The 24125-nt window shown below is 46.2% G+C and overlaps 1 protein-coding gene across 2 annotated transcripts in view; it reads left to right on the top strand.

The window, feature by feature from the left end:
* The window catches only part of Vps13b (vacuolar protein sorting 13B), a 136180-nt gene that overhangs the window by 3555 nt on the left and 108500 nt on the right, over nt 1-24125 (top strand). For both annotated transcript variants that reach the window (XM_077680821.1, XM_077680820.1), the window contains exons 3-8: nt 10176-10456; nt 12787-13090; nt 15668-16016; nt 18658-18854; nt 20926-21147; nt 23848-24079. In XM_077680821.1, the coding sequence (XP_077536947.1) occupies nt 10176-10456; nt 12787-13090; nt 15668-16016; nt 18658-18854; nt 20926-21147; nt 23848-24079 (1585 nt within the window). The remainder of the gene's footprint in view (nt 1-10175; nt 10457-12786; nt 13091-15667; nt 16017-18657; nt 18855-20925; nt 21148-23847; nt 24080-24125) is intronic.

Below are 24125 nucleotides of genomic sequence, written 5' to 3'. Positions count from 1 at the left end.
AGATCAGATGGGGCATGGTAGATGAGGGGATGATTTTTAATGTGCAGTCGTGATAGCACGACCGAGCACTGGGGCTCTACCGCATGCAGGAATGTCAGTTGCACACTGTGCCAATATCTTCAGTGTTCTGAACTGCAAGTCACACTGAAATACGGGCACACACCAGCGTGGTGTACTTCGTGCCAGTGCCTTGTGGCCTGAAGTGTCCACCTTCACCTCCACTGTTGCCTGCACAGTCACTTGACTGAGTTACGCAAATCCATCTCCATCAAAGGAGAGAATGGATTTGTGTACGTTTATGTGCGCAGGAATACACCGATTCCCTGTCTGTGTACTGGTTCTTGCCAATGTTATGTGCTCGAGCGTTTTGTATGGACTCTGCGAGGAAACCCAACTGTCCGCCTTTAACACTCCACGTGTCACTCTTTTGCCGCATAGGAAAGCAGGGATAATGAATGACCAGAGGGCCTTGGTGTTTCGTATACGCGCCCACCTGTACTCTACCTGGGAAAATGTCTTCCTAGCAGCGTATGGTAGTGGAGCTAACTTTAAAGGAGCTCGGTGTATAGCATTGCATAGGAAAACATGGGCTCTTCATGGAGGTATTTAATAACAGGCCCTAGGTCCTCCCTATTTCAGATCAGGCTGCTTATATCGCCCCTGACAAAACATCTTTCTGGCAGTACATCTATGTACAGTAATGAAGCTGACCTAAAGGGGCTCTGTGCATAGCGCTTTGTAGGGAATCATAGTGGTGAAACAGTGCGCAAAAAAACCAGGACAGAAGGAAGAGGACAACAACACGAGCGCTGACTAACAACTGAAGTGTTTATTACACAAGGGAAAAATATATAAGAACGTGTGTGACCAAAACAATCTTGACATTATCTTACAGGTGCACAGTCATACCACATCTGTCCAGAAATTCTACTTCGCAGTCCAGTAGCGATATGGACGGGCAACTAACACAATCTTTTGAATTCTTTTTTATATAAAAGGCTTCCACTATCTCCCTTGTTCTCCTATCTTTGTGACTCATCAAGACTGTAGTTTTATTAAGCAAAGGATAGCAGCCGCAACTTTTACAGTGAGATGACAAATGTGATGTAGGCGTGCCTTTGAGGGTGTTTCGATGTTCGCGCAAGCGCTCATTGAGGCATTGCCCCGTTTGCCCGATATACTTCCTTTTGCATTTCAAAGGAATGCAGTACACGACATTGGATCGGCATTCAACAAACTGAGCCTTGTGCTTAACACCACACCCCTTTCTTTGGGAAACACCTTTCCTGGATAGCTTATTGTCGATTCTGGGTATAAGCCTCTCCAATTTATTCTTCGCCGAGAATACCACATCAACATCAACCCGGCCTGCTATCTTTTTCATTCTATGCGAAATTGCATGAAGATAGGGTATAACAGCACACCGCTTCCGCGATTCTTTTTCAATAACATTTCTTCCGTGCTGCCTTAACTTTGTTAACACCTTTTTTGCAGCAAACACAAGGGTCTGATCTGAGAAGCCAGCACTTTTCAATCTATCTATCTGATGCGCAAAACTAGTAGCCATGGTATGGACGCAGGACTTAGTGAGAGACGAGTTCAGGCTGTTGACAGCAATCCCTGTTTTTACCACTTTTGAGTGGCAAGACGAATAACTCAACAGGGGCTTATTAGACCTAGGTTCATACATCCAGCAGACGCGCTTATCCTGGAAGGTGAGCTTCAAGTCCAAAAACTGGATGTCGCCATCTTGGGGAACCTCACTTGTAAACGCCAGACCATGACTGTTATCCTCAAGACCTTATTGACATGTTGCTGAAAACTGCACGTCTGTATGAGCAAGAGATAGTCATCGACATATCTGAAAGCCTTGAAAACTAGGCCCTCCAGATGCTTCTCCAAGACAGAGTCCAGGCTGCTCAAAAAAATATTGCTAAGTACCGGAGCCACACGCGACCCAATACACACACCAGACTTTTGAGTGTAAACCTTCTCCCCCCAAAAAACTAAGGTGGATTTAAAATAAAAGTTCAACAGTTCCAGAAAGCTTCCAAGAGACATACCACAACTTTCAATAAACTTCTGTTCGTCATTGTTGTCCGTAATACACTGTTTAACACAAGTGAGCAAACTGCCATGAGGAATAGAGTAAAAGAGGTCTACCACATCAATACTAAAAGCAGAGCATTCGCTAAGTTTTTGGGCAGACAAATATTCCGCTACCTGCTCAGAGCCAGTCACAAGAAAAGGATCTAGGGAAGCATGTCATGGGGTATTCATCATCATCACCATCATCACCAGCCTATCTACGCCCACTGCAGGGCAAAGGCCTCTCCCATTATTCTCCAATTACCCCGGTCCTGTGCCAACTGTGACCAATTTATCCCCGCAAACTTCTTGATCTCATCTGCCCATCTAACTTTCTGCCGCCCCCTGCAACGCTTGCCTTCTCTAGGGATCCACTCTGTTACCCTTAATGACCAGCGGTTTTCTTGCCTTCGCATTACATGCCCTGCCCACGTCCATTTCTTCTTCTTAATTTCTACTAATATGTCTTTAACACCAGTTTGCTCCCTGACCCACTCCGCTCTCTTCTTGTCCCTTAATGTTACACCTATCATTTTCCGCTCCATTGCCCGCTGAGTCGTTCTCAATTTAAGTTGAACCCTATTAGTGAGCCTCCAAGTTTCTGCCCCGTAGGTGAGTACCGGTAAGATGCCGCTGTCATACACTTTATTCTTCAGCGATAATGGTAGGCTGCTATTCATTATCTGAGAATGTCTGCCATATGCACCCCACCCCATTCTGATCCTTCTAATTATCTCTGCCTCATGGTTGGGATCCGGGATCACAGCTTGGCCTAAGTAGATATATTCACTTACCACTTCCACTGCCTCGCCACCTATTTCAAACTGCTGTGCTGTCCCGAGGTTATTGATCATTACTTTAGTTTTCTGCATATTAATTTTCAGGCCCACGGTTCTACTCTGTTCGCCCAGTGCGGAAAGCATGCTTTGCAATTCGTCCCCCGAGTTACTTAGCAAGGCAACGTCATCAGCAAATCTGAGGTTACTGAGGTATTCTCCATCCCTTACTCCCACCTGTTCCCAATCCAACGTTCTGGATACTTCTTGTAGGCATGCTGTGAATAACATTGGAGAGATTGTGTCTCCTTGTCTGACACCCTTCCTTATAGGTATTTTACTGCTCTCCCTATGTAGGATGATGGTAGCTGTAGACCCATTGTAGATATCCTCCAGTATTCTTACATAATGCTCATCTACCCCCTGGTTCCGTAATGCCTGAATGACTGCTAGGGTTTCGACCGAGTCAAATGCTTTCTCATAATCTATGAAGGCTATATATAGGGGTTCAGTATACTCAGCGCACTTCTCTATCACCTGATTGATCATGTGAATATGGTCCATTGTTGAATAACCTTTACGGAACCCTGCTTGTTCTTTAGGTTGGCTGAAATCTAAAGTTGCAGAGATTCGGTTAGCGATTACCTTGGTAAATACCTTGTAGACGACTGACAGTAAGCTGATCGGCCTGTAATTTTTCAAGTCCTTCATGTCGCCTTTCTTATGGATTAGGATGATGTTCGCGTTCTTCCAAGGTTCCGGTACCATTGTGGTCATTAGGCATTGCGTATACAGGTTTGCCAGTTTTTCAAGTACAATTTCTCCGCCATCCTTCAAGAGGTCTGCTGTTATCTGATCCTCACCACGGGCTTTGCCCCCTTTCATTGCTTTCAAAGCCTTCCTTACTTCTTCGGTCGTTACTGGTGGGATGTCTATCTCCTCTGAACTACTGTCTCGTTCGGCATTATCCTGTATGTCCCGGCTACTGTACAGATACCTATAGAACTCCTCGGCCACTGTGACTATTTTATCCCTATTTGTGATGACATTGCCTTGCTTATCCTTAAGTGCATACATCTGATTTTTCCCCACGCCAAGACGTCTCTTCACTGCTTTCAGGCTACCTCCGTTCTTTACAGTGTATTCGATCCTCTCCATATTATACTTCCGTATGTCAGCTGTCTTACGCTTATTGATTAACTTCGAGAGCTCGGCTAGTTCTATTCTGTCAGCTTCGGTAGAGATTCTCATGGTTTGCCGTTTCCTGATTAGATCTTTCGTCTCCTGTGTAAGTTTACCAGTATCGTGTCTAGCCATAGTGCCCCCGACTTCTACTGCACACCACAGGTCGGCAAAACAGAAAGAACTCACTCAAACTCAATCACAAATTTTTTCATTCACGCTGTACTCAATCAAACTCAGACTCAAAAACTTCGTCTGTTTACAAAATCACTCGTACTCACTCATCAAATACTCATTTGTAATCGTACTCACTTGTACTCAAACTCATTTGTCCTCACGAGTATTCGTACTCAATCTGTACTCATGAGTACTCACTCTGTACTCATGAGTACTCAATCTGTACTCATGAGTACTCAATGAGTACTACTGCTCATGAGTACTACTCACGAGTACTACTCATTTTTCACTCATGAGTACTACTCATTCTGCACTCATGAGTACTACTCATTCTGCACTCATGAGTACTCAGTCTGTACTCACGAGTACTCAATTTGTATTACTCACGAATAATCAACTTATCTGCACTGTTAGCTAGGTCGTAGCTCGAATGAAAGACTAAGTAGAAAAAATAAATTGTTTAATTGATTAGAATAACACAGGTTACATATAAATCAGGACAGAGGAAGAAAACGTCTGACGCGGTGCACTGTCGTTGAGCGACTTACTGCGCGAAGGCAAGTACATGTGAGAAAGCGAAACGGAACGTAAGCACTCGCGTTGCGTCTGGCGTCTCCTCTTGTTCTCAGGCCGGGTCGGGCTCAGGGGAGCTCGGGGGTTGTCGGTGCAGCCGTGGCCGCAAACTGCGTCTTTCTGTGTGTCTTCGGGTGGCAGCTTTTGTCGTCCGTTTTCTTGTTTGCACTACTGTTGCCACTACTGTACTCAGGAGTGCATATACTCAAGAGTGCAAGCACTCGCAAAAACAGTATTCATGAGTATTGTACTCATGAGTGCTGTGTACTCACGAGTGCTGTGTACTCATGAGTACTCATATTCATTAGTACTCATACTCATGAGTACTCATACTCATGAGTAGTGTACTCATGAGTACTGTACTCATGAGTAGTGGACTTACCCCTGTACTCACTCGTCATCGTACTCACTGTTTTTTTCTGGGTGTGTGATCACTCATCATCGTACTCACTCGTGAGTTTGAGTACAAATGAGTACAAATGAGTGTACTCATGAGTGAGTACGCCGACCTATGCTGCACACTCCGTGATAATGCGTGTAAGGTTGTCGCTGGCTTCCTGTGTCGTAGGCTCGGCTTCCTCGTTAAGGGCGGAATATCGGTTCTGCAGTGCGATCCTGAATTCTTCTACTTTACGTCTTACTGTTAGCTCGTTTATCGGCTTCTTTCGTACTAGCTTGTTGCGGTCCCTCCTCAAATCTAGCTTAATTCGAGATCTTACCATACGGTGGTCACTACACCTTACCCTTCCGAGCACTTCCACATCCTGCACGACGCCAGGGTTATCGCATAATATGAAGTCTATTTCATTTTTGTGCTCCCCATTCGGGCTCCTCCAGGTCCACTTCCGACTCTCCCGTTTACAGAAGAAGGTATTGATTATGCGTAGGTTATTCCGTTCTGCAAACTCAACTAGTAGGTCCCCCCTGCTATTCCTACAGCCCAGACCATAGTTCCCAACTGCCTTGTCTCCAGCCTGATTCTTGCCTACTTTAGCATTGAAGTCCCCCATAACTACGGTATACTGTGTTTTTACTTTAGCCATTGCCGATTCCACATCTTCATAGAAGCGTTCCACTGCTTGGTCGTCGTGGCTGGATGTGGGCGCGTAGCCCTGCACCACCTTGAGCTTGTACCTCTTATTGAGCCTAATTACAAGACCTGCTGCCCTTTCGTTAATGCTATAGTATTCGTCTATGTTGCCAGCTATGCTTTTATTGACTAGAAATTCCACTCCCAGTTCTCTTCTGTCCTCTAGACCACGGTAACATAGGATGTGTCCATTTTTCAGCACCATAAAGGCTTCACCTGCCCTCCTAACCTCGCTAAGCCCTATTACATCCCATTTAATGCCCTCTAATTCCTCGAACAAGACCTCGAGACTTGCTTCGCTAGATAAGGTTCGCACGTTAAACGTTGCCAGGTTCAGATTCCATTGGCGGCCTGTCCGGATCCAGGGATTCTTAGCACCCTCTGCTGCGTCACAGGTCTGACCGCCGCCGTGGTCAGTTGCTTCGCAGCCGCTGGGGACTGAGGGCCGAGGGTTAATTGGCGTATTCACTGGGCGTATTCACTGGGGTATTATGCAGGTGCTAAATAACAGGTGCCAGGGACTCCGATATTGAAGACAGCTTGTATTGCCCCTGAAAGAATGTCTCCCCAGCAATGCATTTTGGTAGAGCAGTGAGGCCGGCATTGAAAGGGCTCAGTGTATGCCGGACCTGCTCGCGCATTTTGCCAACGCTTCCCATGTGGGACTTCCTACACTTTTTGCAGCGAAGCTGTCGTGTGCTAGGCTGTGACCAAAATCGCGTGCATCTATTGGGTCGTGTTGACAAATAATTGTGTACGCTTTCTCCGAAGCTAGTGTAGAATGCTCTGTAGCACTCAACCTAATGTGGGTATCTTGGAGAAAAATTACACTGAAACTGGCCACTGGGGTGACTCCATCATTACACCCAGTTTCGTTTAGTTGTCATGATTAGTCCACTCACAGTGAAGTCCTAAACGTTACAGCATTCCCTGCTGCTGTCATCGCATGGCGCTCTATGAAGGTAGTGTGGCTCTCAATGAGCTGTGGGATTTAGTAGATAACTTGCGAAACCATGGTGTTTTTGCCTTGTGGAATAAGTTTAAAGATACTGTTAGAAAATGGATTGACAATTTTGCTCCTACGAGGCGTATTAAGTCAAATTGCCAGAACTCCTGGGTTGATAGGAACGTTATACATTTGAAGCGCAGGATTAAACGTGCAAAAAAGAAAAGTTGCCAATAACGAATCACTGCGTCAACTCCGAGAAGAATTACACAGGGTGTTGTCATGTGCGAAAAGTAAATATTTGGAGGTTACTTTGCCTAGTTTTGTTAAAACAAATCCTCAAAAATTCTGGCGATTTCTCAGCTCGAAATCTAAACAAATAGACAAAATAAAGATCGCAGATGTGCTTATAATGGAGCCAAAGGGCATAGCTGATGTGTTAAATCCAGCTGAACGGGACTTTGTCGTTTGGACCTTCCATATTTGATAACTTTGATGGTGTCTTTTCTTTGTTATTGAATCTTAAAGAAAGATCTTCAGGTGGACTGGATAACATACCCAATGCTTTTTTGCACCGGTAAGCAGAGCCTGTGTCATATATTCTTACTGAAATTTTCCATTCCCGTTTAAAACTGGCTATCATCCCAGATGATTGGAGCGTCACCTGGCTAGTTGCAGTTCACAAAAAAGGAGACCGCTTACGAAAAGAAACCTACCACCCGATTTCCATGACTTCATCCTGTTGCAAAATACTTGAACAGATCCTCGTACATTTCATAGCCAAAGTCCTTGAACGTTATAAACTGCTATCAAATCGCCAAAAAAACCTTTCAACAACCACACAGCTCACAACTACTATACATGAGATCGCTGCAACCCTTGATGCAGCTGGACAGAATGATTTAGTTTTTATGGATTTCAGCAAAGCTTTTGATCGTGTATCCCATAGTAAACTTCCAAACAAACTTCACAGATTTGGCCTTTTTACTTTTATTATTAATTGGATAAAACAGTACTTGTCCCACTGCACTCAGTTTGTGGATGTCGATGGGTACCTGTCCAAGTGTTTGCCTGTTACATCTGGCATGCCTCAGCGGAGCATCTTGGGACCCAGTCTTTTTCTCATGTATGTGAATGTTATCACCACTGCGGTGTGTCCTGATGTTTGAATAAGGTTGTTTGCTGATGATTGTTTGATTTTCAAAGAAGGGACATGCCAGAATGACCAAATTTTTTTTAAACAGTAGTCTAGCAAAAATTCAAGAATGGTGCACAACATGGCCGATGTCCGTGAACTCCGAGAAAACTGGGCTGCTTTGCATAACCAATAAAAGACAACCATTCTTATTCACGTATAAAATTAATAACAACAGTGTAACAGAAGCCACAGAATATAAATATTTTGGATTGACAATCACAAACAAACTTACGTGTTCCTCGCACATAGAAAGGACTTATACAGCAGCAACCGAGAAACTCAGCTTGCTTAGACGTAAAGTAAAAAAAAAAAAAAACACTATCCGATGCAAACTTTCTTGCTTGCAAAACTTTTGTTCTGCCTAAAATTGAATATGCAAGCGTAGCTCGGGATCCGTAGTATAAAAAAAAATAAGCGTAGTTTCGAGATGGTACAGAGGCAAGCAATTCGCTTCATATGTAACAAATATAAGAGAACAAATTTGCCGTCATCCATAAGGGTGACAAAAAAGATTCGAACACTAGAGCAACGCAGGAAAATAGCCAGACTCAAATTTTTATTTTTGCTGTATCAAAACAAACTGAATGTGAATGCACGCGCCTGTATGCAAGAATTTTTGTTGGCATGCATGTAATCTACTTCCCCATCAAACGCGCACTTATCTTTTCGAGAACTCATTTTTTCCGCGAACCATGGCTGATTGGAATTCACTGTCTGAAAAAATTGTTTCATTGCAATCTATTAGGACTGCACTGATAGCATTTGTCGCATTTCTTGTTTGATTGTTTTGTTATATATATATATATATATACAGTCGGACACGGATATATCGAACACGGATATATCGAATTATTGTTTATATCGAACTGTCTGAACATCCCCTTGAAAATCCCTCGCAAAAGTATAGCGCTGTTATACGCGTGTATCGAACTCTCGGTCACGGGCACATTCGGTTTATCGAACGCTGCACCCCAAGTGCCCCTGCAAGTGCGCTTCTCCTTACGGGGTGGATGTGATGATGATGGCAACTGCTCCTGCTGCGCTCGGTTTCTGGCATTTTTTTCTGCATGCTTGAGCGTTTTTCAGTGGTTGATCTGCCCATGTACCGGGTTACGTATTTTTGTCCACGGCCCACATTTCGGAGCCATGGTCACGGAAAAACGGAAGACTTTGGATTTAGAACAGCCTTGTGAACTTATGATGCACATGAAGCAAGCGAATCTTACAGATTATTTTTATGTTGAAGTGTCGTTATCGTAGCGGTGTGGCTTTGAATTTACCGTGCTGTGAGGAACAAATCGGTGAGGTACCTCTTGTAGCGACCTTCAAAAGCTCTCAGTCATGTGCGGAGTTTTCAGATACGCTTCAGATAGGCGTACTTCATATTTCGAATTATCGATATATCGAACTATTTCGTGATCCCCTTGGAGTTCGATATATTCGTGTTCGACTGTGTGTGTGTGTGTATATATATATATATATATATATATATATATATATATATATATATATATATATATATATATATATATTTTTTTTTTTCCCCTCTTTTTTCAAATTATAAAACTTTGATTTGTGCACCTGGGGCATTTTGTGGGCAGAGTTCCCTTCTGTTTGTCTCTTCTACATCTTCCTGCTTTTTATGTAATTGAAATGTATTATATGTATTGCTATATGTAACGCTGTATCCGATCTGCATGGTCGTTTGTGACCGCAGCATACCGTAAATAAAATAAAAATAAATGAACACAGAAAACGGCTGTAACTCATGTTTTGTAGCAACTGTCATGAAGCAGGTGATATGAGAATTAACTTATAATTAATTCTAAGCAAGTTGTGTGCATGTGTCTTTATTCACTAAATATGGCAAGCCACCATACACAGCTCAACATAGTCGTCCAACCATACAGCTTTGCTGGTCTTCGATCATTACAGTAGTGGAAAGGCTCATGATGGGAAAAACAGTTCGAAATAAACAAGAACGGCAGAGGGAAGCATGACGGCGTAGCAGTGAGGCCGTCATTCTTTAATCTTTTTCTCATTAGCATTTCCTTCCTTCCCCACCTTGATTGAGCCTAGAGATGTTGCACCCAGAGCTGTGTAACGGTTCCCTTGTCGTCCCGCATTCCTTCCACCACTGTCCAGCTGTCGCTGTGGGGCGGCGATGCGGTGTTCAGCAACCTGGACCTGCGGCTGGAGGCGCTGGAGCGGGAGCTGCGGCTGCCCTTCCGGCTGGTCAACGGGCACATCCACGAGCTGCGCATCCACGTGCCCTGGACCAAGCTCACCTCCGAGCCGGTCGTCATCACCATCAACACCATCGAGTGCGTGCTGCGCCTGGGCGAGCCGTCGGGCAGCTCCTCGGCCTCCTCCTCCTCCAAGGCGTCCTCCACACCCTCAACGACCACGCGCTTCCGACGGGTCAGGTGCGTGGTGGAACGTGTCTCTCCTCTCCCGTCTCAGGTCATAGTCAAGACATCTCTGCCATTTCTTGAATGTTTTTTTTCCAAGCGAGCTTGTTGTGGGGGAGTGTTGAATTAAATTTTTTTTCTGAATGTGTATTATCAGTTATGCCACCTAAACCTTACAAACACTGGTTGGACCCATAGCCAGAGGCTAGTGCAGGGTCCCATGAGAAAAGTAATGCACTGGCATGGTAAATATCAGTTACAGGTAATACATTGTAGTCATTAACATGATATGCACGTTTACGGAGCAGAGAAGTCTTTTTCTCTTGCACAGGTCCAAGCTAAGGACGATGTGTAAACAGTTTGGGGTGCAGAGTTTGTTCCATTGTTTGTGATTTAACGGTGCATTGCAATTTAACTTTAACATTTCACTGTTTATTTGAGCACTAGAGCAATCTAAACTGGGATAGCCCATTGCTTACCGGAGCAGTATGTCATGTTCCTGTGAATAACATAACTTGCCGCCGTGGCTCAGTGGCTAAGGCATTGTGCTGCTGAGCCGAAGGACGTGGGTTCGATTCCAGCTGCAGTAGCCACTTTAGTGGTGGAGGCAAAAAGTGAGAATGCCCGTGTTGCGAGATTTGGGGGCACGTAAAAGATCCTCCGGTGGTCAAAATTAATCCGGATCCCTCTGCTTGGCTTTGGCTTGGTGCAGCTTTGGTGCATTAAACCCCACAATCAATCGTCAATCCTGTGAATAACATAAACAGGTGAACGATTGAGTGACTCGGACAAATCGAAAAAAGAAAAAAAAAAGAGCCCATACAAACCGCATTGCAATCACTACAGTTGTTTACCCAAACATTGCAATTTAATCTAAACTTGATTTGTCTACCTGAATTGGGCAGTCTGTGCTGTTGTTTTGTTTCTTCAGGCAGTGTGCTGGGCTGACAAATAGTGGAACAACTTGCATCCTTCTAAACTGAAGAAGTGCCTTACGAAACTGTGACACAATTTCCGCCATCGTTCAAGTTACAATTCCAGCCATTGCGATTTCAAGCAATTCCACCCATTAAAATTTCTAAACATCTAAATTTCTCCTGAACATCGTTTACGGGGCAGTTTGTGCTATTCCATCCTTTACGGAAACATGATAAAAATGTTAATTATTTTGTCAAGTTCACCTTAGGAAAATGGTAGGTAAGTTGAGTATCGTTTAGTGATAAGCAAGTGAATCATAATAATGATAAGCAGTAATAGGCAAATAATAATTATTCATCAGTTAATCAATTAATGAATAAATAATTAGCGTGTACAGGAACAGCCAAGAGGGGGGGGGCTGATGGAGGGGACTTTGTGCTGGCATGCAAAAAAAAAGAAAAAGAAAAACACAATGTGTCATGTCTCACAAACAAAGTGATACAGTTACACAGAAAGAATTACTCATTTTGATATACATACCCACATACAAGTACCCGCCCATACACACACACCAACAATAATGCCTAGCTGTGAGGCATTTGTGACTTTAAGTAATCACTGGTCTAAATGTCAATGCGTGTGCAAATACTCAAACTGAAATATACAAGTATGATAAGATAATGTTGTGCAAAGGCAGAATGATGTAAGATGGCTTAATTACGAGGCAAGTAGTGTGAAATGAATATGTGTAATGGGAAGATGAGACAATAAAAAAAGTGACTAAAGAAGAGCAAATAATGAAAAAATAATAAACAGATAACTAATAACGAGCGGCGCTGTGCCTGTTCATATTCTGTTCCTTGTGTGCCATTGTTTTCCTGTTCCTTACTGTATTTGCACGATTCTAACTGCGCCCCCGATTGTAATGTGCAGTAGAATTTAACAGCGGGAAACCACAAAAAGAACCTGGCGCTCATTCTACGAAATAATTTTTCGAAATACACGAAGTAATGCCATTAGCAGATGCCTCAAAATTGTACGAAACATTTATTGAACGTAAAGCGGCACACGCTGTGGGCCCCTAAATTCCCTCTGTAAAGCTTCGCACTTAAAAATGTGGTCCCTCTGTTTTCGCCGATTGCAAGCACACAACTCTGGGACGCAGGAACACTTCCCGGTCCCCTTCCGTTTCCGCCAAGACAATGACTTTGCGTTTAAACGAAGCCTTCATCACTCATTGAGCCGCTTGTTTTTTGTTTTGTGAGGTCAGTTTCGGTTTTGAGGTTTTTGAGTTTTGCGTCCGATTATAATGCGGAGGTATTTTGGGATGCCTATTTTCATAAAAAGAAAATGCGCGTTAGAATCATGCAAATACGGTATTCTTTCCAAATAAACAAAGGAGGGCGTAATCCCCCCCCCACTTGCAGTTCGCCCCGCGGCAGCAGCCCGGACGGCGGTGGTGCACCTTCTTCCCAGGGACTGGGCCCGCAGCCTCCCGGCGGCTACCTGGGCAGCCTCCTGCAGCGGGTGCTGCACAACGTGACAGTGGTGCTCAATAACGTCATCCTCAAGTACGCCGAGGAGGACCTCGTGCTCTCGCTCAACATCAAGGCCGTCGAGCTGGCCTCGGCTGACGCCTCGTGGCAGCCCGCCTTCGCCCACCTCGCCCAAGAGGACCCCGTCCTGAGGAAGCTGGTCTCCATGGAGGACGTCACGGTCTGCCTCGACAAGGTCGGCTGGGGGGCGTGTCTTCTTTTTTAAGAGACTTTTGCTGTGCATGCTACGGCTTGATACCGCTCTGCGTGAGGGCTATCAAGTGTGTGCTGTCAGAGTGCTATCAAGATAGCACTCTGCTTGAGTTGGCAAGGGGAGATGCAGCAGCAGCGTATTTTTGAAGTGAAAGCTTTATTAGTACGACCGATGACATCCTGTCAAAAAACTAATGCATTTACCCACAGGCCGGTCGGTCCACCAAAAAGCTCTGATAAGATCTCTGCGTGATGCACAACCTGTATGTGAAACTAGGCTTCCAGCATGTCAGAACAACGAGATAAGGCAGTACACGCATCGGTCATGAAATAGGAGTACAGTAGTATACCTTTATCTCATAAACTACGTGTCGGTATTCATCGTTCGTAGATGTGTTCACTTAGTGTGCAAAAAATCATCGACGCATGGGTTCATTATTCGTTGGCTGTTTGTTTCTTTTAAATTCTGACGATCAATTGGATTTCAGCGAAGGTTTTAATGCACTTTTAGCTTTCACGCTTCTCTCAGCTTTCTTTAAGAAGGGACGGTAAAGTTGTTACAACAAAGCTGTGTTCCACTTGGTTCTGACCAAAATTTCGTGCACCAATTGAGTCCTGTCAACAAAGAATCGCACGCACTTGTTCTACGGCTAGTGCGAACTGCCATATAAGTCTCAATCCGATGTAGGTGTCCTGGAAGGAATCGCACTGCAACTGGCCGCTGAGGTGACTCTATCATTACGCTGCATTCATATACATGCTGTAATCAGTTCATAGGGAAGTTGTAAACATTACAGAACTCACCCGTCGGCTGTTAAGACATGGCTGTGTGCAGAGGGAGTGGGCCTAGAGATAACGGCCCTCTTGCTTTTGTCGAAATTACCTGGAAACAAATTATACGAGAATTACTGATTTAGAATTAGTTCCAGGGAAACTACTATGTATATGTGTCTTCATTCGAGTGATATAGTACTAAGTCACCATACATAACTCAATATAGCTGTCTGCCAATGCATCTTCACTGGTCTTCTGCAGTCACAGTAGTGGAAGGATGCTAAATTTTGAATTGGGCCAGTCTGACTGTTCTCCTCTGGGCTGGCTGCAGAGACTATTTTCGCATGTATAATGCGCCCCTGCGTATAACCCGTACCCCCACTTTCCGTCAACGGATTAACAAAATGTATATCTCTGCGTATTGCCCTCATATTTTATACATAAAAGGATGGACCAAAGCTACTACTCAAGCAACATTACACATTTGTTTATGCAAAAGAACTTACCTAGCCGACTACGTATAGCCGGATGACTTGCCGCATACATTTTTTCAGGTTGGTATATTGTTGAGCTGTGTGTGCAATATGAACACTGTCAATGGGATAACAGTGGCTTAGTCACTATTACTGCTGTTGGGGCATCACAGCCCAACGCACATTGCGGTGAAGCTGCACCAAAGGAAATACCTCGCACATAATTCGCACCTCTACTTCACCCCAGAAATATTCACATTTTTGGTGCGGGTTATACGCACAAAAATACAATATGCTGGGCAAGAAATATCAACTGGTGTGTGCAACAGTTGCCTGATTGGTATAGCTAGTTTGTTTTACGTCTGAATGTGGTATATACGGGCACTGACGAGGTGCTCAGCGTCTGCATGTATCCCCCTCCCATTTATTTTTAACTGCATTGCACAAACGCAGTGTGTCTCTACAGATTGTAGCTTCAGTACAAGTTTTACGGCACCATGGAAAGTGGGAACTTTGCTGTAAATGGCAACGGCGTCTGGCTTGTTATAAATGAAATCCCACTTATCCCACTTGAAATGAAATCCCACTTATAAAGAACAAATCATTGTTTCGAACTACCATTTCTACACATACACATATACATTATATTCAAATGTGGCGAAAAAAACGGATATAACAAACTGATTTCCATTTCCTGATGTGTTTGTTAAAAGCGGGCTGAATTGTATATGGTGGTAGTGTGTGGGTCGCAAGAGCTACTGGGAATGGAGGATACGGGGTCACTTTGCGGGGCAAGCCAGTTTGGGACTTCTCTTTAATGTTTGTCCATGGGGATTGTTGACAAATGTAGGGAGAACTCTTAAAAGGATGACCAGCGTGAAATGACAAAACACAAGAAGGGCACAAACAGACACAGTGCTGTGTTTCTTCTTGTTTTTGGCCTTTCCGCCCGTTATCCCGTAAATAATGCACCGACCCGCCCAATCTTCTGCTTTAGTAAGGGGAATGTACTCACTCTTCCTACTGTACTTCAGTGTGATGTTAGTCTCTTTGAAAAAGAAAACACTTTATCACCTGGTGGTGGGAGTCCTCGAGGAAAGAGAGGGGACGATCAAAATCGGAAATCAGAAATCTTTATTTTATAAAGAAATCATAGATACAAAAATAGGCAAAGAGTCACTCCTCGCTCTCTCCCTTCATGCACACCACCTACTGTCTGTCCACCGTAGCTTCTGTCACACTTTGAACTGCCCTGGGGATCCTCGAAGGGGGCGTTGAGTGTCGCCCTGCGGTTTTCCCCCCCTGCCCTGCAGCGGGACGCGAGTGGCAAGATCGAGGCGTACCAGGAGCCCCTGCTGTACCGGTGCTTCATGTCGGGCCGGCTGCACACTCGCTACGAGGGGGCCCACCCGGTGGCCCTGCGCTTCCACCTGTCGTGCGAGCGGCTCGACCTGTCCCTCACCGACCAGCAGCTGCCCCTGTTTGTGCGGCTGCTCGACCTGTGCCTGGCGCTCTACTATGGACGCCTCGCCTGCGGCACCGCCCACGTGGAGGACGACGAGGGGGGCGCCTCCCGAGACGCCACTACCACCGCCTCCTCCTCCTCGCCGGACCAGGCGCAGTCAACCTCAACGGTCACGTCCTGGGTGTCATCACCTGGTGGTGAGCGAGGGATTTCTCACTTTCGTGCACAAGGTTGTGTGATAGTGTACAGGCAAGATTTACTCAATACAGTAGAACCCTGTTGATACGTTCTCGGTTCATACGAATCTCCTGTTACTACGCTCTCAATTGTGAACACTAAAAATTCCCCATAGTGCATTTCTTTCCGGATAGTACCGTATTTATTCGAATCCAGGCCAGCCCCGATTCTAAGCCGACCCCCGAAAGTCCGAAGCCACGAAAAAAAAAAAAAAACGTAGCTCGATTGTAGGCCGAACGAAACGGCAAGGTCAGCGTTCACAAAGAGAAAACACGTTTATTGAACATGAAGATGCGGTGCTCATTCTGAGTCATCATCGCTGCTTGCCTCGGCTCTTTCTTTATCACTGTCATCTTCAAACAGTGCGCTATCATCAGTACCGTCAAGCGTATCTGATATGGAACACCCTTTGAAGGAGTGCACGATCAAGGTTCCAGGGATGGCGTCCCACGCTGCAGCTACCCAGCCTGTCACCGGCGACAGTGACGCGCGCTTGATGCGGCCCGTTGCCATAAGCTGATGGTTTTCCTCGTTCAACGAAGTCAGCCAATGCCATCTCCATTTCGTGGTGACAGCCTTCTCGTGGTCCGGTGAATGCCATCCTCGTTGCGGCGCACGCAAATATCCTCTCCTGTTGTGTCCTCCAACGACGGACATTTTTTTCATCCACGCTGAAGTCCCGCCCGGCTTGAACGTTCCACGACAACTCCGCGGCTAAAACAACTTTTCTTTCAAAAGCGGCACTATAATGGCACCACTTGTTTGGTGCCATTGCGCTGTCAAAACCAAACGCCACACCGCATGCAGGCCACTATCCACACAGTTCAAAATGGTGGCATCGCCCCCAGCTATGGCCCCTTAATGGCTACTGGCTCGTCTAGTAATGGCTACAATACTTTCTTTTCTGGGTGGCGCTAGCTGCGCGCCACTTTCCTCAATTTCACTTGGAAATTGGCGCATGTTTCAAAATCCTCGAATCCAAGCCGACCCTGGAGTTTGATATATCAGTATTTCAAAATAACTATCGGCTTAGATTCGAATAAATACTGTACGTTTTCCAAGATAGTATGTTTCTCCCTCGTGATTTTTTTAACCATATCAATGAGGTTCTATTGTATACACCAGCTGCAAAACTCCCTGTAGGCTGTATGTATCAAAAAGTGGTCTGCTGTTGCTCCCCTGTGCTGGGGCAGACAGGGGCAAGCAGACTAGCCTGCCATCTGTTGACAGGAAGTTGAAGTAGTACACAATGGCTGCTGTAAGTCATAAAAGAAAAACAGTGAGTAGGCATTACCTAATTTAATGTTTTCTACTTTAAAAAGGAAGCTGTATTTTATTGAGTTGTGTGGATCATTAGGTAAACGTTTATCAAAGTCCAGTTTTTGTTCCCTAGGTGCCGCACCAATACACTTGGCCCTCAGTTACCCCGAAGCAGAGATGCTCGCACGGCCCAGATTTTGAATTGGAGTTTCACAACTGGTATATAAATTGAAGAACTCCTGCATATGGGATCTCAGGGGTGCCCTGACTAGCTACGCTACTGTAAGAGTTGCCAAGCCGTACTAGCCATGCAAGTGGAATGCATAGACTCACTCACAACTTCGAGTACTCACGCACGGTAGACAGACTGCAAACTCCGACTACAAAGATGTGGCTTTATTGCCAGAAGATTACAGGCAATTCGGCAACAGCACACCCCTCGCCCCCACAGGAGACAGGGGTTCCACTTGCTCGCTAAACCATAAGGACGCCGGCTTAGATGTTTTGTCAATGTAGCCACGGAGAAAGTGTACACCCGAAAAACCTACTCCGACTGAATCTTCAATCTCCTAGCAGAGTTCTATGCAGGGCCAACTAAAATGTCTACCGTCACGGGCGAGAGAAGGTGGAAAGAAGCAGTGGTCACTTGAAGTGACCATTTCATGGTGGTCACCTGCACTTGCTCATCTTAGTTTCTCACTGAGGCAACCACATCAGATAAATAGTGACATCAAGTAACCCTCTCTCGTTTTCTATTATTCTTTTTCTAGTTGTCAAAAGGCCTTGCACTTAAAGGAATGGGCAAAAGCGCCAAGACGCACGACTTATCATAAACACTTTTTTGCTGCTTTTGCCTGTACAGGTGCCGTCACAAGTAGTTGGGACAAGGATTTGTGAATATACCAAAATATTTGTCTTACTGGCCTTATGACAATCATTAACGGTTTACAGGAAACTTTTTCTGCTAGGGAGGACTCATTTAAACACACACCAATGAAGCACAGGCAGTTTCCGGAAGAACTGCCTTTAATTTCACGAGACATCGTTCCAATTACTTTTGATGGCACCTGTACATTAGTTTAATTCTCGGTTTATGTAGGTGTGGCTTTTCTGCATAGCTTTGGTGTGGTATTGAGAGGGAGAAGCTTGATGGAAGGATGCACGTTGTGTGGAGAAGACACAGAAGAAACATGGCTTGGGAGGGGCTCTGCAGGCTTGTCGAAAACTTTGAAAACTTGAAAATGTGTCTGCTTAGATGTTTGCGAAGTGGCAACGCTCATCAGGATGGCCGTCAGAAGCGATGTGACTGCTCTGCGTCCACTTCTTCTTCTCTGCCCACAGAAGGGGGAGGTGGCGACGAACAGGGCTGGGGTGCCTGGGCATGGTCTATGGTGCCCCAGATCTTGCCCACCTGGGAGGAAGAGATGCCCGGGGTGGACGACGATGGGGTCGGGGGGGACCCGACCATGGTGGACACCGGCTGGCCCACCCTGTACCACGTGGGCTGCTACGTGGCCAAGGCCACCTGCGTCTTCAAGGTGAGCGACTGCCAGTGTCCCAGGCTCTTGTGAATTGGCACTGGGGGGTCGTAGTCTTGGAGATAAGCCATGGAGAGCAGCGTGGTAGGCGTAGTAGAGTCAGTAATAGGAGTCTTTCTTTTTCTTTGGGCATCTCGTATTGGAGTTAGCTGTGACCAGAGCAGTTAACCTTCAGCTTGGCAATGAAAAGCTTGTGCTGCTGCTATTAGATTTGTCAAGGTTATATGCTGTTGTGTAAGCATTCCTCTCAGTTTGGGGTGGGGGGGAGTAGACTGTGGTAGCTACCTACAGGTTGCAAGTGGGGAAAAGGGCTGTCTTTTAAGCGCCCTGGACAAAGGTTTGTTTTAAAACCTTGTTTGTGCGAACCTGTTTTTGCTGTAACTTGGCATAATAACAGCCCATGGTACTGTGCCCCGCGATGACCTCTGTCATGCTACTCTTTCATGCTTGTATTATTACTCCCATGCCAGGTATGTTTCAACGGGATTCTATTGCAGGTGTGTCGACACGCTTTGTTCTCAACAGTATTTGCTTGCTGTTGGCGTGGAAGCAGAGCAAAAGGTCATCACTGTAGTCTTGGCAATGTTGCCTGCTACATCTTGTGGCATCTATAGAAACTACGGCAATTGCTTGCATCAAGCTCCTATCACTATGAGTTACAACCAAAGAATGCGGTTGGGGGGGGAAAAAAAGAAATTATGCAGAGTTGGTGCACTGCTTTGGTGTTCATTCAATGACAGTGACAGGTGTTTGCAGAAACAAATTTTTCCGTCCCTTTTATGTCTTAAACATCCTGTTTCTGTTACAGACATATACACGCGCACCCCCAAAACCGCGTCACAGCCACATACGTTTTTCGCCCAAACATAAACACAAAGTCTGGCACAAATTGAGGCTCATTCCTGCCACCTCGACATGCCCCACAACTCCCTCATCCGACTCGCTGCATACGTGCCATGAATGCAGATGCGAACCAGCCAGAACCCTCCTCTCTCCAAACATGCACCGAGGTGCCGGAAGTTTTCCAGCGCCCCCCCTCCCAATTAATTTTCGCACCGTCTCAAGGGATTGGCTGTAGCATGCAAAAATGTTGCAGTTAACTGTGCACAGAGGGAACCACATAAAAGTACCTAAGAAGTCAATCCTGCTGGAAAAGTTGTGGTGCTCTGCAGACTTTGGCCTCTTGAGGCCACACCATTTCACCTTGCCAACACTGAGATTAAGAGAGTCAACATTTGGGCAAGTTAATGTTGGTTTAACATCTTGTGGGTAGTGTACTGGAGACGAATACACGAGAGAAGAAAAAAGGCAGAGAGATACTCGATGCCTTAACTTCTTCCTTTTTAAGGGAAGCTTCAGTGTCTTCACTCATGCCGTTGTATGCCAACATGCCCTGCAGGAAGGCGAACTTTCACTGGCGATGATGATGAATGATTGTGGGTAAGTGAAAGGGAAAAAAACGCTTCCCGTGGCCGCATTCGAAGCTGGGTGCCTCGCGTTATGAAGCCGGCGTCCATCTGACTGCTCCATTTCGACATGGTCGAAGCGGCTTGGGAAACTCAGATGACAACCAAAGAATCCGTTCCGAGAAGAATGGCGTTGCCGTGCAGGCCGTAAGGCTGTTAGCCGCACGACGTTAGGCCTAACGTTCACGTCTTGGCATTCAACACCCCAAACTGGCACTGACTCAAAAAATTTCTCACTGAACGCTGAGCACCAGGCACTGATTGGCGCCATACAAACCCAAACCCAAACATTAGGCCTACGGAATGTACACCCGAGAGTTGTTGTTGGTATTCTGAAAAAGTGGTACGTACCTCGTGGCACATACTCGCAGTGTCGGATTGGCCAACCAAAGAATCCGTCACGAGAAAGCTTTGCATTCAACCATCGTTGTTGTTAGATGGAGGGTTTCATGATTTTTTCCTGTATTCGTCCACTGTGCTGCTCCTGAAGATGTTAAGCCGAGAGCAGGAGAATACTTCTTGCTTAAAATTAAATAAAATGAAAGGCTGGATTGACACCCCGTTCCTGTTCTCTTCTTTTCCCCCTCCCTCTTCTCCCCCTGCAGACGACGGGGGAAGACTCCTCGACGGGGCGCCTGTCGCGGCGCCAGAGCATGACGGGGCGGCCGCTGCTGCAGCTGGAGCTGCACGGGACGACGGCCGAGATGTCCCTGCAGGGGCTCACCTGGGTCCACCTCCAGGTGGGCGTCACGGGGGCGGCCCTCTCGGGCTCCGAACGCTGCGCCTGCGGATTCGACGAGGCCGTCCGGCGGGCTGGCAGGTCCAAGGTGGGTTTCAGATGCTGCCCCCATCAATGTTTTTTTTTCTCTCACCTCTTAAAGTTCTACATATCGTACTTACCCGATTCTAACGCGCACTTTTTTTCCGGAAAAATAGGGCGAAAAATCGCATGCACGATAGAATCGGATATGAAACCGAAACTGCTGAAACAGCGGAAGTTTCGTTTCACCCATCGCCATCGCCATTTCAAGATGGCGCCAAAGCTTCGATTTTTCGGACCATCCTCCATGTTTCAGACACAGGAAGCATAGGCACGTAGGCTTTTCTATCGGCGTTCACACAAATTGTCAAATCGTTCCACTTGCGCGCTTGGTAACAGCAATGGCAGCAGTGGCTCTCACGTGTTCAAAACGAGTGGTCTGCTGAAGCGTGCACCTCTGGAGAAGCTCGCGGGATGGGCGTGGGAGGTGTGGGCCATGGTCCCATCGACCATGGTTGAATGTTCGTTCAGAAGTGTGGCATTGCGAACGCGCTTGACGGCACCGAGGACGAGATGTTGTGGTCAGCGGAGAGCGACGAGGAGCGAGATGAGTGAGATTACTTCGGGAAATAAATCGCCTGTTTCTCTCGCATTCCTTTTTCTTGCTCACAAAGTTCCGTGCGCGTTACAATCAGAGGTGCAAGTTTTCTCAGTTTTTTAGCCAGGAAAATCAGGTGCGCGTAATAATCGGGGGCGCATTAGAATCGGGTAAGTACAGTACTCTGCAGCACTGCTGTAGTGCCATGTAGGGGCCTTGTGATCGATCTTCAAGTGTGGCAGTGCAACAAACACAATGCAAACTTGCACTTGTTTAAATTTGGAATGAGAAGTTTTGAATCGTGCGCACCTCTCGCTTGCTTGCTCTTGAGAAAGCTTGATCGCTTGGCACTTTGTGTGAACAGGCTCCTTACAGGTCACAGCATAAATGTTGAGCTGCTGTAGATAGGTTCTATAGGGCCGTAATCTGATGTGGTGAATGCCACTTGGGAGATGTCCAGATGGTGTAGGTGGGGGCACAGCACACACATGAGAATAAACTCAATTGAGGCCTGTGGTTGCAACCATTGGAGCCCTGTCTGTCCACAGCAGGCATCATTGGCACCGGCAAGTGCATTGTGGGCGTGAAAAAAGGGGTGCAGTCTTGTGCAGCTAGTTCAAACTGCTTGCGGGCTCATCTAAGGGAACTATTGTTGACCATGACTGTCTTTCAGGGCTGCGCACTATTGCTTGCATTAAGGATGCAATTAAAGCAAAAGGTGGCTGAGGCATCTGCCTACCATAAAATCCCGGCCGCGTGGGCTCCCTTGAAAGGCAACCCACCCCCATTTTTGTTATATCTGTTCTTAAAATACTGCCCCAATGCATCCCCCAATTTACTTTGTGAATGGTGGAACTTGAGGAGCATCTTGTTCGACAGGTTCACGGAAAGTGACGAGGAAACTAACAACGGTAAGCGAATAAATTTGTAACCTTGCTTGTAGATAGATTTTTTTCGTGCGTTTAGGGTTGTTTGAGAGTACAGTTAAAAGATCGCCATCTCATCTTTTCTCCCATTATCCAAGGTGAGAAGATAGCTGCACACTTCCGATTTCTTGTTATACTGTTTCAAGCTAACATCACATTTGGCATCAAAACCTTTACATTTTCAAGAGGGTGGCAGAAAAAAAACAAGGTGGAAAGAAAGATGGTTCATTTCCAACCCACCCCATTGCAAAACGAGGTCAAGTGAGAATTGGAGCACAGGTGCGGTATGTTTTTTCGTGACCCTGGCCACCGCACAGAGTTATTCAAAGTAAGTTGCTAAGCTGCCCATAGGCCCCATATATAAAAAAAAGTGGTCCATGATTGGCCCCCTCATCTGGGGGCAAACAAGGGCAACTGGGTTAGCCTGCCATCTGCTGGCAGTACGTTGGAGTAGTTAAAGATTGTAAACTGCTGGGCTAGTTGGTTCACAGTGTACAAAAGGTGAAACCGGCAAGAAGAATGCAGGACAAGATATAATAGGTACACACGCAGCGCTTGTGACCACTGGCATTTCGAAGCAGTAGTCAGCATCTGCTGCAGCTAACCATAGACGAAATGCTATCAAAACAATAGCAAGTGTTACGTAAGTTATTGATTTTTAATTTGAAAAGCGAGTTTTGTTGAATGGCGAAATGCCTAGCAACGTTCAGTTTCTGTCACCTATGTGCTGTGCTAATACACTTGCCCCTCAATTACAATGAACCAGGGGCGGTATTCTCGAGTTTTGTCCCTTTTGCGTCCCTTTCAAAAGTGTCCCTTTTGGCGAGCCCTGATTGGATAAAAGCAAACTACCGGAAGTGACGTAACGCAAGCGCGGCAAACCGACTGTCAACGCCCATTGCTTAACCGGAAGTACGTCACGATGAAAGGGACGCAAAAGGGACGTTTTCGAAAGGGACAGTTACGAGAATACCGCCCCAGGGGTGCTCATGTGGCCTAGATTCTGAAACGGAGTTCCGCAAATGTTATGCGATAGACTCCTGTTAAGATGAACTCGAAGGAAGCGTGAAAACTTCTTCGTACTACCAGAAATTGCTCCTAAGTAAAGTTTCCTTGCATTGTGGACGTTGCGAGAGAGCAAAAGTGCTGTTTGTCTTAACCACGAAGTTTTTCTTAAAACTGAGTTTGCCTTAGCTGGAGTTTATGGCACATCGAAGAACTCGGACCCTCGTGCTCGTTGCAGGGAACGGCCACCTACGTGCGGGCGGGAGTGACGACGGGCGGCCACACGTACAACCACCTGACGGGCTCGCTGTTCGACCCGCTGGCCCCCGAGAACTCTGGCCAGAGCCGAGAGCCCGAGCCGGGGCTGGATGCACACGTGGAGCGGCTCACTGAGCTGGCCATGGCCGAGCGCTTCCCGGCCCTCTGCATGGACTACCTGTACGAGCTGCAGGTGCCCAACGAGTGGGACGGTGGGTGGTGTCTCGTTGTTCCGCGGGTCCTACTCGCGATCATTCG

This window comes from Haemaphysalis longicornis, unplaced genomic scaffold (genome assembly GCF_048455015.1).
Source record: "Haemaphysalis longicornis isolate Haplotype H1 unplaced genomic scaffold, Haemaphysalis longicornis Haplotype H1 scaffold_8, whole genome shotgun sequence".
In the NCBI taxonomy this organism is placed as follows: domain Eukaryota; kingdom Metazoa; phylum Arthropoda; class Arachnida; order Ixodida; family Ixodidae; genus Haemaphysalis; species Haemaphysalis longicornis.
The sequence above is the reverse complement of the archived record's forward strand: the minus strand, read 5'-3'. Positions and strand labels throughout refer to the sequence as shown.